General features: G+C 37.3%; 1 protein-coding gene across 2 annotated transcripts in view; it reads right to left on the bottom strand.

Annotated features, from left to right (window-relative positions):
• The window catches only part of LOC129276109 (aminopeptidase N-like), a 39,182-nt gene extending 20,963 nt beyond the window's left edge, over positions 1 to 18,219 (bottom strand). Inside the window, exons 1-5 of one of the 2 annotated variants that reach the window (XM_054912547.2) lie at positions 18,159 to 18,219; positions 13,635 to 13,972; positions 5,274 to 5,593; positions 1,950 to 2,223; positions 1,396 to 1,516 (exon numbers count right to left, since the gene is read on the bottom strand). In XM_054912547.2, coding sequence (XP_054768522.2) covers positions 1,396 to 1,516; positions 1,950 to 2,223; positions 5,274 to 5,593; positions 13,635 to 13,937 — 1,018 coding nt within the window. In that variant the 5' untranslated portion in view covers positions 13,938 to 13,972; positions 18,159 to 18,219. Of the gene's footprint in view, positions 1 to 1,395; positions 1,517 to 1,949; positions 2,224 to 5,273; positions 5,594 to 13,634; positions 14,003 to 18,158 lie in introns of both variants that reach the window. The other variant, XM_064109545.1, reaches the window with a different exon arrangement.
• Between the last annotated feature and the right edge of the window lie 1,636 nt (positions 18,220 to 19,855).

The raw sequence follows: 19,855 nt of genomic DNA, 5'->3' as shown, positions 1-19,855 counted from the left end.
TTAGGTTGCACTGACCTTGGAATTATCACAATTTACTCAATGTACAATTATGACACACCAACACCTAACCCTAAACCTGAACAAATACTTATCACAAGTGATGAAGATCTCGAACAAGCATTTCCAGAGCAGTTCGATGCTATTGGTAGTTTCAAAGGAAAAAACGATGCTTCATGTCAAGGACATCGCTGAACCTACCATAGACGCACCACGCAAGTGTAGCACATTAATTGAAGGACAAGATCAACGTGGAGGAACACGACAAGAATCGGTACTTGTTCATGGAGACGGCAAAGCAAGAAGGCTCAGTGTTCAACAGCTCCAAGTGCACAATCAAGAAAGAAGCTATCAACTTCTTTGGCTCCAAGTGCACTAGATCAGATATCTACTCAGATCCTAGCAAGGTAGAAGCCAACACATTACCCAAGTACTATTACCCAAGGACGAAGAGGATGATGTTCAGAAATTCCTAATATTGTTCAAATACCTAGCAGCATATATTCCTAATTTGTGGGAAAAGTCAGCACCACTTCGATAACTTCTCCACAAGGAAGTACCGTTCATCTGGGACGATGATCATGAACATTCCTTGAACAGGATCATCTGTATGAAGTATGATAATATTTTGTATAGATATAAAGAAATGAGAGCAAGTTGCAAAAAACTATAAAAAAAATGATGGACATGACCTCATCATATCATTTTACCTTTTGACCCCTAGATGACCTTTCATCCCATCATCCTCATGAACACACATATGGTATCACCCAAGGATCATATGTACCAAGTGTGAACAAAATTGATGCCGAAATAATTAAATGATAGAAATTTGAACAAACTTGACCTTTTGAGCCCTTGATTACCTTTGACCCCATTATCCTCAACAACACACATGTGGCATTACACAAGGATTATACGTATTAAGTATTAACATAATTGATGCAGAATAAAATAAATGAAAGCAGGTTGGACAAATATTGAACATTTTTGTAACAGACCAAGTGACCACCAGGAAAAGTGATACTAGGTCTCTACCATGGACCTAATTAATTAATTAGTTAATCATTTTTACCAAGGAGATATGAGAGGTGATATCTCCTTGCCTATACACACAGTTTGCACGCCAGTGAGGCCCTGCATATTCGTTATTTGTGAAAACTGTTATAAGTTATGGTTAACATTACATCTGGGCTCCGTTGCATAAAAGTTTCCGTTATGGTAACTTTGCCATCCAATGGTTTCTTTCATGGAATCCTGGATACTGATTTGCTGATGAGCATTATTACCATGGCAACGTTTCTATAATAGTAACTTTTATGCAACGGGGCCTTGATTGGCTGATCGCACCTTTTCATAAAAAAAAAATCACTGGACAGAATATTAATATCAACACACCTTGCTTTGGTAGATCGAAAGTAATGTTGAAATACGACTCGAAGTATGTTGTAATATTAATCGCAAGATCCAGACCATATCCCGTTGCATCCAGCTTCTCTGGGCGTGACCAAACTCGGTACTGTAGCAACCAATTAAAATAAAAACAAAACGGTTATAAATAGGGTGTTAATGATATCTATAATTATAAGGCTCTTAAGTATAGGGGAGTTCACAATCGCCCTATTCTCTTTTAACTAAACCCGGCCCCAAATAATTATGATGATGATGCTTATAATAATAATAATAGTAATAATATTAATTCTAATGATAGTAATAATAATAATAATAATAATAATAATGATAATAATGCACAGAAGTTATAAAGCGCTTTATACATAATGTTTCACAGCTTTATAATGTCTGCACACTTGTCATTAAAGCGAGCATCATGGACATCACATGATTTGTCTAGACGATGCGTGGTTCTAGGAAATAACCTACACAAACTCGACTGGAGGGGGGGGGGGGGGAGCAGCCACCCCATGTCCCCATCTACATGCCAGTGAACTTACCCGAACTCCTCTGTCCGAGAACCGTTCAGTGTAGTTGAAATAACCGACGACGAATGCGAGGAGATAGTTCGACATCAAGGGCGTGGCGCCATACTTGGTCTTGATCCAACCTTCTCCAGTCTCGGTCTCGCTCTCCTCGATTCCGTTGGCGAGGGCGACCATGTCGGCGCGGTGCTCGATCTCGGTATAGAATACAGCTTTGAAGTCGGGCTCGTCGAAACACGGCAGGGCTTGCCGTGCGAATGTCGCCTGCATCTGGGTTTCGGCCAGCCATCTGAAATTAAAGATTGCTGGTTTTCAATTGATTAATTACGATGACTTATTAAGGTGTAGATAAGTTAAAACTAAGACAGCCAGCCTGTTGTGACATAATATCCGGAAAATTCATCCGTTCATGGTAAAAATAATCAATTTCTCCCCTGAGGTACTACACTCTTATAACATTCTCAAGAATAACCAACATGATACACAGCAAAAACTGTGGTGTTAACCGGTGTACATAGAGGACTTCACCAGTTATTTTACACCGGTTTTAAATTGGCAGTGTTAGTTTAACACCTATAGGTGATATAACAACACCTTTGGTTGTTACATTTACACTCTTTGGTGTTATGTTCAAACTCTAGGGTGTAATGTTAACACCTCAGGATATGGTCCTCTATGAACACCAACTGGTGTCAGTTTTAACACCTCAGTTTTTACAGTGTACTGTAGGTCCTCTTATAGACTTATATTCTGGAAGACTAGGCCTATCCTACAAAGAAATCCCTGATCATACACTAGTGCCCTGTGAAGATTTTTAAAGAGGAGGTGCTGATTTGGTAAATAAAAATTGCTCTAGATGGACGAAATTTGGGGGAAAAATACGATTTTGCTCAAATTTCTGTATTTTAGCATAAATTATATACCTGATTTTCATGGGTTGCTGCCAATGGTGCACAGACCCCCTCACTCCCAGCACCGCCCGCTTCCCAGGGCCCATGTCATACATTATTTCGAAATCGTGGTCTGTTTGCACGAACGAGGAAATCGGATTGACATACATGTGAGTTTATATTGCTACTGTCAAAATATGTTTAAAAACCCCCTTTACTGTCATTTAACATGTAAAATCTAAAATCTATAACTTTAGCATCGAATTTTACGATTTTCTTTCTCTATTTTTTGGATCACCTGCATAGCAGAGTGAGACTACATGCGCCGCTTTTCCGACGGCGGCGGCGTCAACACCAAATCTTAACCGAAGGTTAAGTTTTTGAAATGACAGCATAACTTAGAAAGTATATGGACCTAAGTTCTTCATGAAACTTGGCCAGAAGGTTAATCAAGTATTACGAAACATTCTGCCTGAGTTTCAGGTCACATGATCAAGGTCAAATGTCATTTAGGGTCAATGCACTTTGGCCAAGTTGGGGGATATATGTTGAATTACCATCATAACTTTAAATGTTTATGAATTTGATACATGAATTTTAGACATATTAAGAGTAATCAAGTATCACTGAACATCCTGTGCGCATTTTAGGTCACATGACCAAGGTCAAAGGTCATTGAACTTTGGCCATCTTGGAGGTAATTATGATATTGCTGGTCAGAAGTTTGCAGTGGAATACCCCAGGGCAGTGTTCTCGGCCCCATTTTGTTTTTAATGTATGTAAATGATCTCCCAGATTTAGTGCAGACTTCAGCCAAGCTGTTTGCTGACGATACTAAGTTGTACGTTAGTTCTGATGTTCCAGGGGTTATTGGTAAATTGCAAGATGATTTGACTGAGCTTGAGGCCTGGGCTGAGAAGTGGCAGCTACGTTTTTACCCAGATAAATGTACTGTTTTGAAGATTGGAAGAAGTAGGTCTAACTCTGAGGATCATATGACCAAAGGTTCGCAATCGGTTGTTCTACGTGAATGTGAGAGTGAGAGAGATTTAGGAGTTCAGGCAGACTCACGTCTTTCTTTCAAGGAGCACATTTCTAAAGTGGTGTCAAAGTCTAATAGACTGCTTGGTATTATAAGAAGAACTTTTGTACATTTGGATAAGATCTCTATTAAGCTTTTGTTTAAGGGTATAATTCGCCCAATCTTAGAGTATGGCCAGGCTGCATGGCCAAGCTGGGTGAGCAGAGGCGGTTAGAGAGTGTCCAACGTAGAGCTACTAAATTGATCCAAAGTATTAAGCACCTATCATATTCAGAACGTCTTCGCCTCCTGAAATTGCCATCATTCAGTCACAGACGTAAAAGAGGTGACATGATTGGCGTCTACAAATATCTGCATGGTTACTATGATACCAGTTCTGAGCTTTTCTGTCTGATAAATGGTGGTAAAACACGTGGTCATTCCTTAAAGCTAGAGAAAAGATATTCACGTCTTGATGTGCGTAAGTTTTTCTTTGGAAACGTCCGAGTGATAGATGTGTGGAACAGTCTCCCAGAAGATGTAGCTACTGCTTGTTCAGTGATTGCATTTAAGAATAGACTGGATAAGCATTGGGAGAAGATTGCCTATGATTTTGAGTGATTTTCGATTCTCGTGTGTTTTTCATGGATTTTTTTGCTGTCTACGATACCCCTCCCTGCCAACATATGTAGCGCATCAAATTTTGTCTGAAGGAGAGCACCAATAGACATTCTACTTTGATTGATGAACAGGCTTAGTCCTACAGCATCGTTGAAGTGAACTAAACTAAACTATAACTTTCAAAGTTTACAGATATAGTTTATGAAATATGGATATAGGGGTAATCAAGTATCACTGACAAGTCTTAAGGCCACATGATCAAGGTCAAATGTCATTTATTGTCAATGAACGCAGTATTGTATCATTATATGAATGGTGTTTTTTGTGAATAATTATTTTATAGTAATTTTCAAAGTCAGCACTGCTGCTATATATTATTGAATATGTGTAAAAATTGAAAAATGTAACCAAAATGACCTCCATTTTGCAGTGAAGCCCTTTTCTTTTTTTTTTGCTTTTTAAAATGTCTCTGGACCAATTTCACCTCCATTTTGTAAAGAACCTTTTTTTTTCTTTTGCCTTTCAATTTTTTCTGGACCAATGTCATCTCCATTTTGTAGTCAACCCTTTTTTTTGCTTTTCAAATGTCTCTGGACCAATTTCACCTCCATTTTGTAGAGAAACATTTTGTTTTGCTTTTCAAATATCTCCGGACAAATTTCACCTCCATTTTGTAGAGAAACATATTTTTGTTCTTTTCAAATGTCTCCGGACCAGTCACCCCCCAGTGAAAGCCCCTTAAAAATCGTTCCCAGGGCCCTACCAAGCTGTTACAGTTGGGTTTCCTTTCAAACTCTATCCACTTACCTTGTCTCCCCTCCTTCTTTATAGCTACTTCGAAAGAACCCTGTGGACGAGTTCGACAGCCCCCCTACGTACTCAATCACCAGTTCGTAGTTCCTGCTCTGTTCCAACAACATACCAACATGAAAATGGACAAAGTCGTATTTTTCTCCGTAGGTGACGTCCGTGATGGTCACTGCATTCCCGACGTCGTCCACGAGCTCGTAGGATAGGAGGGTGATGTTCTTGCTGTGGAGGGTTATGACGTCAGTGGCTACGTCACACGTCATATTTATCTTAACCCGGCCATCGAAAGTGAACAGTCGATCATCTGGTCCTAAGTCCTGTGGATGTAGGAAATTAAGAAAGGATTCCTATTTTTTTTTAGTACCAATTAACTGATATCATGGTGAAAGTTGGGTGAATTCATCTCCCCGTTACGTAAAAATAATACTATAATTGGCTATGGTTGGCATTGTAAATTATACATATAAAAACTATACTGAATTACTTTGCCACACCGTATTCTGTATTATTGGAATAAGATGTATTGTGTCGGTATTTCGTTATTTATTTTGTGAAATGAGTGTGAGAATAAATTGAAATCAAATCAAATGAAAAAAAAAATCGCAAAAGCCCCGGCTCGGTCGCACCGCTCGCAAGCTCTTTTCTTTAACCCCAATAATTCAAACATGATTGTTTCGACCATTTTTGGGATGATGTACAAAGTACCCATCGCATCATGAACACACAACACTAATACATGTCCCGACAGTCCTAAAAGTGTCATGAATGAGTATTTTTTCCTCTATAAATTTATACTATTTTATATCGAATATGTTTTGTATAGCCGAGTGGCCTGTTGCATAAAACGTTTGACATAAAATACTCTGGCAAACAAAATAACAGATTTTTACTTTTTTTATGCAACAGGCACAAGAAAACTGCAACTAATGAATCTGGATGTCCACGAAGGCATAATCCTATGGGTTGCTGCAAAGTTTACTGCAAACATTGATCCTAATCCATGCTGCAAAATACCATGTTCAATCAAATAAGCATGAAATAAGGCATTATCAAACGATTTTCATGTTAATTCAATTGAAAAGGGTATACTTTGCGATGAATTTCCCTGAAACTCTTTTATGTTTAATGACGTCATGGACATCTGGATTCATACATTGCAAGTGCGTTTACTGTAAACTTTGGCACAAATCGAATTTTACACCACGTCGACCGCCATGACAACGAATACCTCGTAATTATCCTAGCGAAGCACATTATTATGGTATCACATTACTCTTTTTAGATGTCTTTAATTACATATATAAGTATAATTCATTTATGTTGATGACAATTTTTCCCATTTAATTGACCTCCCCCTTTTTTGGGTCCAACGTTTTCTTTTTCGCTAAAACATGTCAAAATCCCAGCTAACACAAAAACATTGACAAAATATAAAAATGTTTGGTCAAACGTCATGAAAATGTTTTACGGAAATGTTAATATCATATGAAAATGTATGGTTTTCTCATTGCGTTAACACTTAAACATATTTTCCTAATGTATTTTAATAATATTAATAAAATGTTGCAATGATATATTTATGATGTTTTAAGTTAAAGTTCTAAAAACGTTTTTAATCATTTCTGAAACCATACATTTATGATTTAAACATATTTAAAAAAAACATTATAATGTTCTTTACGTTCAATGTTATAAAAATGTTATGAAAATGTCACAAAGATGATATCTTACTGATGTTTCAAGTGAATGTTTTAAAAATGTTTTCAAAATATTATTTGGTTTCAAGTTGAAGTTTATCTTTACAACTCTATATTTTATATTTTATTATATTTTCCTATCCTATATCCAATTCTTTTCCTATCCTAATCTAAAGCCTATCATTCTATATCCTACACCTATATCCACTGAATCCTGCCATTGATTCCTATATATGTGACGACTTTCCAATACTTGGCAGATTACGGTTAATAACAATTTTCTGTAATAACCTTGAAAATTTCACCTATATGAATAATTCATTTTAAGACAATGATATGGTTATCAAACCACATACTTTTGTGAAACTAATGGTGAAACAAGTATTCATGACTGCTTCATCATCATGATCATGTCCAGATGGTCAAACGTTTTTCAACGTTGGCATATTATGTTTTTCCAACATTGGCATAATGTTTTCCCAACAATTATATTGAATTTTATTATAAGAACGTTATCATGATGTCATAAAAACATAAAGATGGTTTTGTTCGACGTTATCATTTCCAACGTTTTTTTTAATGAAAATGTCCCTATAATATTGTCAAAAAGTTTTATAATGACCTTTCTAAAAAGTTTGATGTCATTTCAATCATTTTGTATATAATTTTCAAAACATTTAGTTTTCATCATGTAACCAATATTTTCAAAATTCTAGAACGTTGAATTGTGCCGTCATTACATTTTGATAACATTGAAAGCAATTTTTTAACATTGAAAAGATAAAGATGTTTCTTTTAATTCTGAAAAAAATATTTTCATGAAAATGTGAAAATGGTAATGTTTAACATAATTTTTTTTATCTATATAGGGGAATTTTTTTTTAGCTAAAATATTTTGAAAATATTTTGAGACTATATTTTCATAATTTTTCTACAACCTTCAATGCTATCATTATCATTAAATTTTACCAAGGTTTTAAAATGGTATTTTTTATATTCAATGTATTTAACCGTAATATCATAGAGATGATATAGAATTTTTTTTTTTTCTGAAAACAAGTATGATATCATAAAAACATCAAAATAACGATGTTTTGTTATACATTGACATTTTGGGAAAAGATTAATAAAACTATTTCTTTTCCAAAAATGTTGAGTTCTTTTAAAAACATATTTTCATAATTTGCAAAGAACTTTTGACCTAATTGTCACATCCAACGCATAACATTATAAGAATGTTAGTAAATAGTTATTTCTAAAAAAATGTTAAAATGATATTTAAAAAAAGTTTTTAAACTTTACAAAATAAATGTTTTATTAAAACATTTGAGAAACATATTATAATGACATTTCGAGAATGTATTATGTTATTGTCCTTATATTCTAATAACATATTTTTAATGTTTTTCACATAATGTAGGCCCTATAACGATTTTCTTAAAATCTATTTTTCTCTGAATTAAGATTATTCAAATAAGCGAATAAGATAGTTTGCAAGAGAAGACAAGTCTTCTCAGGAAACCAATTTCGGCAAGCCATACACGGCCCGCGATTCCGCGGGAATTCTCCAAGGACACGCCCCCAGCAACAGGTCTGTGATTGGCTGGGCATGTCATGGGCGGCGCTGTCACACAGCGCCCTTGGTGACTCTACGCTAAAAAGAACCAATGAAATGCGTTGAAAGAATTTAAGGACGCGCGCAATACGCGACAGATTTGGACCGGAAACACATATTCATTCTCAACTCAGCACTGGGGGATGCAAGACGTTAATTTTTAGTTCGCTATCAATCCGCTCTCGGATCATTATAGTTTAGGCCCAACTTAAGCAGGCTAATACAAACAATTCAAGTATTGCTCATCCCAGGTTACAGGGATATCAGGACATAATGGATCCCGAGAAAATTAATTTTCAGCGTTTTTATCAACATTATGAATGGCTAGCCGGTCAGATCTCGCTGACGACACGCTGGTGGAGCTGAAGTGAAGGGAAGGACGGTTACAACGCTGAATTTCCAAACCCCTTGGCCCTAGGGACTATCTCAGTTAGACCTGGATCACCGTTCTCGTTAGAGGTCTAGATCTAGATCTAGGCCTACCGCAATTTTGCCACGGTCTAATCGGTGAGACTGCAGAACTGGAATATACATCGACATGCATACAGGAATACTGAACTAATACTGTCAGTTAAACAGAAGCTCTGACCAATGGCAATGCCGTGAATGAGGCTTGATCTAGAGATCTATATCTAGATCCTAATTGCCGGGCGTTGTAATTTTATTTCATGTACGAGTACGACTATTGACGATGTTCTAATTGCCGGCGATGCTTTGAGTTCGATGGAGCTGGATTATCATATAGATCTAATTGAATGGAGTGGAGTTTGGGGTTCGGACCACAGCGTATCCTGACCCGGTGAGTGTTTGGATCCATATATACTTGTAACTGTTAGTTTTACATCCTCTACTAACTTGTTAGACTTGGACTGAATTGCCCCGAGTAGGCCTAGATCTAAACGATTTTAGCCTGAACCGGTCGCTATAGTATAGGGTCTGGAACTCTAACGTTATAACTTGTTAATACTATCTCTATTGACAAAGTCCAAAGTTCCAACTCAGACTAAAAGTGTTCCTTGGGACCAGACCCTCGATCTATCGCTAATCCCTTTGGATCTACTATGATATATAATAGGGCCTATCGATCTCGGACTGAACACCATTGTGGTTGCAGGAATGCAGGATGAATGGAAACTGAGGGGCCTAGGCTAGCTTCGACTTTGCTACTGGAGTTGAGTTGGTCCATGAGTTAGAGTTGATTCAATAATGTACCGGTATAATGAAATGAAATTTAGTACTTTCATCATTCATCGTAATGATCGATGGCTATTGGATCCTACATGTACAGAAAATAGTGTGTCTCACATCACATGCTTAATGTCAATCTTTTGCACATCCGTATTAACGGAAGTGATTTTTAAGGTTTACAGTTTGCGATAAAATATAAAGATAACATATTGAAGATAAATAACAATAGTATTTAGCGAAGATGACAGTGACTTGTTTAGAACAGAGTGTACACTCCCAAAAAAGTTTACCCAATATTGCATGTTTATTGGGTAAAACGATACCAACTATTTTGTAAATTTTACGTTGAAATTTACCCTTTAAACATGTATTTTGCCCAATATTGGGGGGGGGGGGATACACAGCAATCATGCATGTTCCTTTTCTACCCAATATTGGGTAAATTTTGACTCTTTGTTTCTTAAAGTGTATCACAATGTGTTCTGAGTTTGGTCACATTTGATAGCGTAATGAACCAGAAATTTGGAGCCGGGGGCCATGGGGCATTTTAAAACGTGCGAGCGAGAGAACAACAAGTTTGATATCTTTGATTCAAAAGTCTAATTTTGTGATATGATGATGACACTTTGTTCAGAAAATATTATCATTATTATGTTACCCCGTTTCCCTCCGTTTCTGTCTTTTCTTGATCGTGAAAATGTTTGGGCCCCATGGCCCAAGCCCCCCCTCCATCTATACGCAAGTGGTCACAACGTGGAACACAATGTGAAATCCTCTACACTGTTGAAGAAAATTTGATCAGTATGAATCGCTCTCAATCGTGTTCCCACATTCAAACAGAACACTTGTTTAACACACTGTTTATGGTAACTCCCGTAGAGATGTCCTTGTGAGCGCTCTACCAGCTGCATTTCTTCTCCGCTCATCTTCAAATATGACATGAAGGTCCATTATGGTAAAGCAAAGCCGCCTAATGATTTTGGAGTGGGTGGAGACATGGTTGTCATGGTAACCATATTTTTTGTGGAAAATTTGGTAAAACCTGTAACTTCTGCTTTTTTCAGTTTGTCATAACAGTTGGCACACAGAAGCAATATTAGAAGGTGAAGCGAAGATGCCTATCATTTTTGGTGGGGGTCTTAAAGTTAGGTTTACAAAATATATCCAGATTACTCTATGATTGTATTCCCCAACAGGTGAGACTAGACAATACTTTAGGTTCTGCAGAGTCATGCTGCTACGTCATATTATTGTCATCAAATTTGGTGCCCACAGGCAAAATGTGGGCAGGGTCATTGTCGCCATGACAATTGTATTTATTTGTCAAATTTCTGTGTGAGCTCTATATATCGCAATGACGGATGACGCGGTGGGTTCGGGGGATACATGTGCTCGGCCGCGCGACCCGCCGAGCATTTCTAGTTATTATTGTTATTATTATAATAATTATTATTACAATTGTTATTAGTATTTTTATCATTATTGTCATTATTGTTATTATAATTATTAATATTATAATTGTTGCTGTTATTATTGTTGTTATTATTATTATCATTATTATTAATAATAATAATATTAATAATAATGTTATTGTTTTTATTATTATAATCATTTTTATTGTTATTATCATTATTATCATTATAATTAGTATAACAGATATTTGTTCAGAGCCTAATTTAATTTGGAAATGACTTTAGCTGGGAATCAAATCCATCCAAGTAAAAATGACCAACTTCCCAAGTTACTCTAATCGGGTTTAATCCCAGTTGACACCGCATCATTTCGAGTTCGCGGAGATGAGAATTAAACGATAGTCCTAAACAGTGGCGTAACTACGGAGTGGGAAGGGGGGAGTAGAAAGAGAGGGAAATAGAAAGAGAAGCGTAGTGGGGGAAGAAATAAATATTGTACATTATATTATGTGATACTGTATTATATATTATATAAAAATTATTTTGTCATAACTTTATGAAACATAATTTGCTTAGGGTGTGTGTGTTCATCATTCCTGGTGCTCACATTATCTGTTTAATGATCTGGTTCTACTAAAACGTCCCGTTTTCAAGTCAATATAAACCAAACATGCCAAATAGGCCTGTATTTCCTCCTACTTTTATTTTATTATCGTTTTATGTAATGGCATATGCTTCTTTTTCATGACTACTTGAAGTGATTGTCCCTTTTTAAGGTCTGAATACAAAACATTTCCAGTCTGAATATCAACAATTTTCAAGTCGCGCTTCGCGCTTGCATCATTTCGTTAATGGAATGCGAATGGTTTTAGTGAATTCCGACGAGCAACCCTTAGAATGCCCCTCTCCAGGTCTGAATTTCAAATATTTTCAACTCGCGCTTCGCAATATTTGATGAGATACGTATCATGTTCATGATTACAATGACTGCAAGTAGTGCTTCATGTGTTTAGGTGCAATTCTAACAAAATCAGCAAGCGCTTGGTGCTCGGATTAGATGACTATGGTGAGATGTATGCTCTAATTACAAAAACAATAGTCCTTAAAATGTTCCTGTTTGGGGTCAATATGTAAAATTTTTTAGCTCGCGCTTTGCGTTGTTTCTTTAGTGAGACAGGTAACATGATTACAAAATTATGCTTATAATGTCCCCTTTTTTTAGATCTGAATGTCACAAATTTTCAGCTCACGCCTAGCGCTCGCAATATTTGATTTGTGAGATACATATCCGTTTAATGGCACGGTCCTTAAAATGTCTATATTAGGTCAGCATACCTGGCAGGTTAGCGCGCTTCGCGCGCCCACTAAGTAACTCAAAATTTTTGCTGGTGCCCCCCAATGCCGTGACCCACGGTACACCACTGGTCCTTAAAGGCAGCAAAAAGGACTAGCTCTTTCAACTTTACAATTCAACGGCTTAGCTTTTTTCTTCGAAGAATTCAAGGTCCGCCACTTTGCTAGCAGTATTCCGTATTTATTTCCTTACCATCCCGATATAATTCGATGCCAAAATCGATTAGTAATGATATCTATAGTGGGAAGAACAACACGACAAACATAATCTATTTAAGGAGAAAGCAAGACTGAAGCACCGTCAGTTTGTAAAGTTTAATAGAATTTAGTTGGAATTTTAGTTCGCGAACTTTTTAGCTCTATGTAAGCGTGGTAAGCTACAAGTATTGAGTTCGCCAACATTTGATCTCCATCGCCGTCAAAGATGATCCATGGTATTATGGCATGAAATCCATATTCAATCTGTCATTCGACATGTTGTAGGCCTGCAATGTATGGGACTGGTCTGTACCATTTACCTATTTATTGAAATTTTATAAAACAAATGTTGTTTTTTCTATCTTGAAGGGAAGGGAAAAATGGGGGGGGGGGGGGGGGCGGTGGCGGTGGGTTAGCCGGGGTAGGGGGTAGTGATTGTTCGATTTTAGAAGTAATAGTTTTATGAGCAAAGCATTTTGAGGGGGCTCAGATATGGCTGATTGAGGAAAAGTTCTAAAAAGATTAGAGCGAGCGAAACCAGCGAGCAAAAATTTTGACCCGTTTTTATACCTTTTGGCAAGATTTTTACGTAGTATTCAGAAAGTAATATGATACTTCACTCTTTCCCTTCCCTTCTCTTTCTTTTTTTAGAGGGGGGGGGGGGGGATCCCCAAGGCGTAAGCCATTGATAAGAAGTGATGCAGATGTGCCGTATGTGGTATTAATTACCAATTTTTTTTTTTCAGTAACCCCAATACTTTTATTATAGTGAAATGTTGTAAAATTCATATAAACTATCAGTCATGATTGTGTAATTCTTGATACCCTTGTATATTCCGGTTAAATTTCATTTTCACACTTAGGTTCAATGAAAATATAATAAGATTTTACTTACGTCTTCGTAGAGGTATGGTTTGAGGTAGATGTGGTAGATTGTGGGGACGAGGTTGCGTGGTAGCCGACCCGTCCAATCCTCCTCGGGGGCTTCCGTCGTCTGCTCCCCAGCGACGGAGGGGTCGTCGGTCGATGTCGGCTTACACGATCGATCAGGGATGAAGAAAGCCATACACGCGACGACAATGACCAGGACAATGGCCAAGATGACGATGAGGATAAGGTGGCGTGTCGAGAAGAAGTAACCCTTGGGTTTCTTCATTCCTGTCTCATCGTCGAGCTCGAACTTGCCACTTTTTGCCATTCTGTTAATTTGGTTGTCGGTTAATTCTTAAAACCCTGTACCGAGAAAATATAGAGAAGGGAAGACTGAGCAGGCGTGAAAATAGAGAGGTGAGAGAGATTGAGAGACAGATGGAGAGAGAGAGAGAGAGAGAGAGAGACGGGGGGGGGGGGGCGAGAGATAGAAAGAGAGGGAGAGAGAGAGAGAGAGGGGGTGGAGGTTGGTGGGGTGATAAGAACAAAGGGTGTCGAGAGAGAAGACAAGTAAACAATTCTGAAACTATTACCTTTCCGTCATCCGTAGAATGCTCATAATAAAATTATACATGTATGTCTATTAATGAGGACGCCATTGCAGAGAGTTAGCTATCCCTTTTAGACCTAAACGTATACGAAAATATGAAAATTACCATAAAACTGTAATTAATCTAATGTTCCGCACGCTCTAAAAAATGTTAAAAATGCTCCGTGAGGGTAATTGTGTGTCCTGAACCAACATTGGGGATTTCTTTTGGGCATTTTCATTTATCCAGTGTGCTGAAAATGTTACCCATTCTAAAGTAATTGATGCTTAGTTTTTAACCTTACTGGACAATATGCCTCCCGCATTGGGTGAAATACTGCACCGAATTGCTTGGACACATGCTTACCCTCGTGCTGTTTAACATTGTACCCATCATTTTTTACAGTGCACACTTTCGTCTCCTCCGAGGCCCGGCTAATTGTTAGGACCATTACATTCCTTTATACTCTTAGCTAAATTACCTTAAAGAAATTATAAACATAATGACGAGGAACACCCAGTTCAAAATTCGAAAATTCTTCGACAAGAAACAGATTGCATACTCATTTGCTGACTTTTTGACATTTTACACGATGAAGTTCAACGCTGGGGTCAATCGCTGGGGGAAGATAAGCAAAAACGATCCCCAGTTCTATTTACCTCTTTGGAACCAAGAAAACATCGTTAAAGGAGTATTGACCTGATATAGATCTTGATGGCCCATAGTGTATTTAAAAGTAACTGCGAACTGTCCAATTTTTACATGAAGATATATGCCTCCGAAAACAGTTTGGAGTAGACATCAATGACATAATATACATAAGACCAGACTCAAAATATACTCGGGTGAAGGCCTGGCTTATAACTAGGACAAAATGTTAAAGGAAAATGAAACCTTCCGAAAAAAAAATTTAAGAAGCAGATCAATGAAAGTTTGAAAAAAATTAACAAATAATAGAAAGTTATGAGTATTTGAAGTTTAGATCATTATTGCAATGTAGATCCTCTCGTTGGCAATGCGACAAAGATGTGTGATGTTACAAAGTCATTACTTTTGCATTTATTTCACTTAAACTGCCTCTTTTATCACATCTACAGTGCGTATCAAAAAAAAGTTTACAGTCTGAAAAAATCATGTAAAATTACACATTTGTAATATCCTGAAGATTTTTCCACATTTTAACATCGGTACAGATCCATTTAAGCAAATGACAATATAACTGTCGAAAAATATTTTCGCTTGAGTGAGCACCACTTACTTTTGAAAAGTTAGTGAAAAATGATTTGCGCAGAACTTTGAAATAGTTATGCAAATAAAAGTAGACCTTAATCATAAAGAACACGTGGAATTTAGCTGGTAAAATTGATTTGAAGATATATTTTACCTTTTAAAACTTGTTTCCTTGCACAAAACACTCCGGAGAGTGCATAGCTCCCCACCCCACCCCCCACACACCGAGGCCATCGAGACGTTATTTGCTTTACACTGAGCTGTGATTTACATGAAATGGCTTAGGCTTGATTTTCATTTAGTTAATCATTGTTAAGCTTGGGAAAAGTGTGGAGAAACAAGTATTGAATGAAAAATGATATGTAAACCCACTTTAAATGATAAAAAATTAGTGAAAAAATGCTGGAGATGTCTGATATAAACTTTTGTTCAGATTTAGTTATGTCCTCAGATCCAGCTGGCACAAAAAGGGTAAAGATTGTGCTTACTAAATGTTAAAATTTCAATTTGGGAGGCAAAATTGTTACAAAATGCTTGAATGTATCCGTTTTATTTCAATTGACTAAAGGTGCAAGGGAAATGTATGAGAAATGTTTCGCAGGGTAAGTTTGATTTCGCACTTTCCCCTTGACACAGCGTGAAAACGAGCATTTCTGCGCAAACAGATTTCTGCGAGCTTTACAAAAATGGACAGTGCTCACTAAAGTGTAACATTCTGTCAAAACATTTACTTTTATTGGATAGATGAGACCCAAACCCAAGATTATAAGTGAAAAAGTACCAACATGTTGTATATTTTTTAATTCCCAGGGCTTTTTCAAAGTGTAAACTTTTTTTTGATACGCACTGTATAAGTAGATCATTGTATTCCTTCTATAGGAGGGCATGTAATATATATTTTCAAAGAACACATTATGGATGAAGAGTTTGTATCACCAAAAGAACAAAATTAGACATTTTGGGGGTATTTTATAGTCCATCAAAGGGAAAGTTGTTCACATTGTGACATCACACATCTTTGTCGCATTGCCAATAGGAGGATCTCCATAGCATTAGTGATTCCAATTAGTATTCAAATGCTCATACTTTTCTCATTATTTGTCCGATTTTCTCAAACTTTCTTTGATCTTATTCCTTGACTTTTCTGTTTCCACACAAGCCCACTTGTTCCAAAGGTTTCATTTCCCTTTAATCTTGAAGCTCCACTACATGTGTTACAGACCTGCCCCCTAGCCACTGTGTGTGATTGTATAGGCCTGTACGGTATATTGTCCATCAGCTATAGGGTTGGTGCCACAGGGGTACGGGGTCGACCCTCTATTATTTTTCGAGTGATGAAAACAAGGAGGAACACAAGAACGAGGAAGCCAACAAAGAGAGAAATATTTTGGGAAAAGTTAAAAACTTTTTTCAAGACTGTTAAAGGATCGACCTTTTTTATGGCACATTTTAGTGAATTTTTGGTGAATTACCCAAAAAGAATGTCCAATTTATCAAAATGTGCCAAAACAGACCACGCCCTTATTCTCCCCTTTGCTTATTTCACTGGCACCGTCCCTTGTTATAAAATGAAAATGGAGTCTATCCATGCCCTACATTGCGCAAACACCGCTAAAGAGTGAACATACAGTTAATTTAAAAGAGTTGTCCACTTTATGTGGTAATCGGAAACCGGAATCGCCTTATTCCTTCCTTTCTTTGCTTGATTTATTCTCTTTAAAACGCTCATCAGCATTTAAAGGGGGAGTTCCTCTTTCGCAAAGCTGGTACTCTAAAAGTTGATATCATGAGCTCCAATTCTATACCCCTTTTGTCTTCCGAGATTCATCGTTGAGCCACTTTCTCCCATAGTCCCATTGACCCCCTTAAATTGATACGAATCTTTGGCAATCATTATTGAAATAAATTTCAGTTTCAGGAAGAGAATGTGAATGGACTTGTCGCGGAGTGAACAGATGCATGATATTTTTGACTTGATATAGTATATGCTGATCCGTAGGCTATTAATTATGCGTATATTGCGGGCTAATGTGCACTGTATAGTATTGAACAAACTTACACTGTATTAAATGTCAATGTATTTTGTTACAAAATAATTACTGTAACATAAACAAGAACATTTGTGACTGCGTCTGAGTGTATCAGTGTAAAGAGAACAATGTGGCTAATGATCTAAAGAATGGTTTCACAGACGACATGGGCTGACCCATAATCAGGGGCGGATCCAGGATTTTCCAAAGGGGGTGGGGGCACATTTTCCCGATGAAAAATTAACAAGCAAGCAAAAATAAAAATTTTAATTGAAGGTCATTTCGTGCGCGGAAAATTCGACAAGCAAAAACAAAACAAATTATTATGGCTCTCAAGGGGGGGGGGGGCACGGGCCAGATGTGGTCCCCTGGATCCGTCACTGCCAATGACCCGCTTTGATTCACACTCAGTTAAGAAACTCACAAATGTTCATACATTATAAAATGTTACTGAAGTTTTAACAAAGAAAAGCAAATGCCTCATTTGATATTCGAGAAAATCGGCTTGCAAAAGCTCTTAGATATTGTAAAATATATAAGTCATGGAGGAAATCCTACGCCCTTCTTCAAGTAAGTATACCCAGTCGATTGTTGCTCAATTGAAGTTGTTGAAAAAAAAAACAGATACAGACATAGGTATGGCTTATGATGTGAGCAAGAAGGCGTCAATATGAATTGAAGAATCTACTTGTAACTTACCATTCAGAATGAAGACGTTTGTTGACGATGTACCACTACCGGTAGCAGCTACAGTGAGAGCAGGTCGATCTTGCCCGAGGAACTTAGGGTTCAAAGTCTTGCTCGCTCGATGGTTGTGGTATCCAGGGGTCTCGGGAATTTTTTCAAGGGGGGGGGGGGGGTGACCGGAGTACATGGTAAGCATCGTCAAGTGGTCAAGAGGTCACCTTCATTCTCGGAAGCCCTTTCTTGAAAAAAAAAATATATAGTTCAGTACCAGGCTAACGTGTGTGTCTGTGTGTTTTGGGATGGGGGGGGGGGGGCAGTGCCCTCCTGACCCATCTTGTACGTACTGCAGTGTCTCAATCAAGAAAACCAAAACATATAACACCTATAATACCCCCACCCCCTAAAAAAGTCCGGCCATGCATGAGAGTCGTCTCGGCCCACGAGAATCATCATAAAGGGAGTATTCCCCAGGGGTGTGAATCGGGCATTTTACCCCAAAAAGAGAAAAAAAGGTACTTAGGTCTGCTCGAGGGCAACCTTAACCCGAATGGCAAATTGTGCAATCATTGCAACAGTGTGAATATCATGTCTCCTCAATTTCTTACGGACTGATATATTCTCAAATGACCAACTTAAGAGGCCAGGAAATATACAAAGTAACGTAGTGTTATACTCTTAAGTTTCTTTTTTTATATTTAAATGTAAATGAAAGATTCAATGTCACACATGGAGATACTGTATTATATGCGTGCCCTGCTAGTTTTCTATATTATAAGAAAAACATAATTCTATTTTTTCATATTCCGAACCCAAGACTGGACTTTTTAAGGACATTTTTTTTTTAATTACACAAGGAACAAGCTGTGTTTTTGTCACTCAACAGGAAATGCGAGCGCGAATGAAAATTCTTACCCTATACAAGGATGCCCTATATATATTACACAGTGATCTGAAAGTTTTATTTCATACATTATCCCTCTTCTCATCTTTATTCTTCTTATTTACCACCTTCAGCCTTTTTGCTTTATTTCTATTTCTGACCTCTTTCCCCTTTTTTGTCACGTGATTTCAAGGGTGGGTGGGGGGGGGGGGGTGGCTGCTGTTTCACCCCTGGATCCACCTATAGTTGTGTGAGTTGTATAATTATTTCCGTCTATGTTTCTTTAATGAAGTACATGAAGGAAGTACACAAGGGCATTTGGGGCGTATAATTTCCTGAAAACATGGACATTGTGATAGTGTGTGAATTCTCTTCCTAAAAAAAAAATCAGAGCCTCACGGTAGGCTAACACTTTTTGTTACAAAGTCATCCCACATAGGTTTCAATTTCTTTGTAAACTAAACACTGAACATTCAGCGGATTGAACCGATTGTTGTCGCGGTTTTGCCAGTTTAACGTTGCTTCCTATTAACTTTTTGGCGACCTCCCTTTTTAATCAAGAATTATAGAATTCACGTAATTACGCGTAAATAAGCTTACTATGAATGAACTAATGGTGTCAGCGCAAAAATGAGATCTATACCGTTTTTTAAGGTGTGGGATTGATCTAGCTTAGGAGGTTGAATGCTTTTTCCGAAAAATTAATGAAAAATATACCAAGTACATTTAGAGATTTTGAATTGGATAGCAACATTTCAGACAGAATTCTTTACTAGATTTTCGTGGATAATGTTTCAAGCTTAGGTAAAAAAAAAATGGGGGGGGGGGG

Source organism: Lytechinus pictus, chromosome 14 (assembly GCF_037042905.1).
Source record: "Lytechinus pictus isolate F3 Inbred chromosome 14, Lp3.0, whole genome shotgun sequence".
In the NCBI taxonomy this organism is placed as follows: Eukaryota; Metazoa; Echinodermata; class Echinoidea; order Temnopleuroida; family Toxopneustidae; genus Lytechinus; species Lytechinus pictus.
The sequence above is the reverse complement of the archived record's forward strand: the minus strand, read 5'-3'. Positions and strand labels throughout refer to the sequence as shown.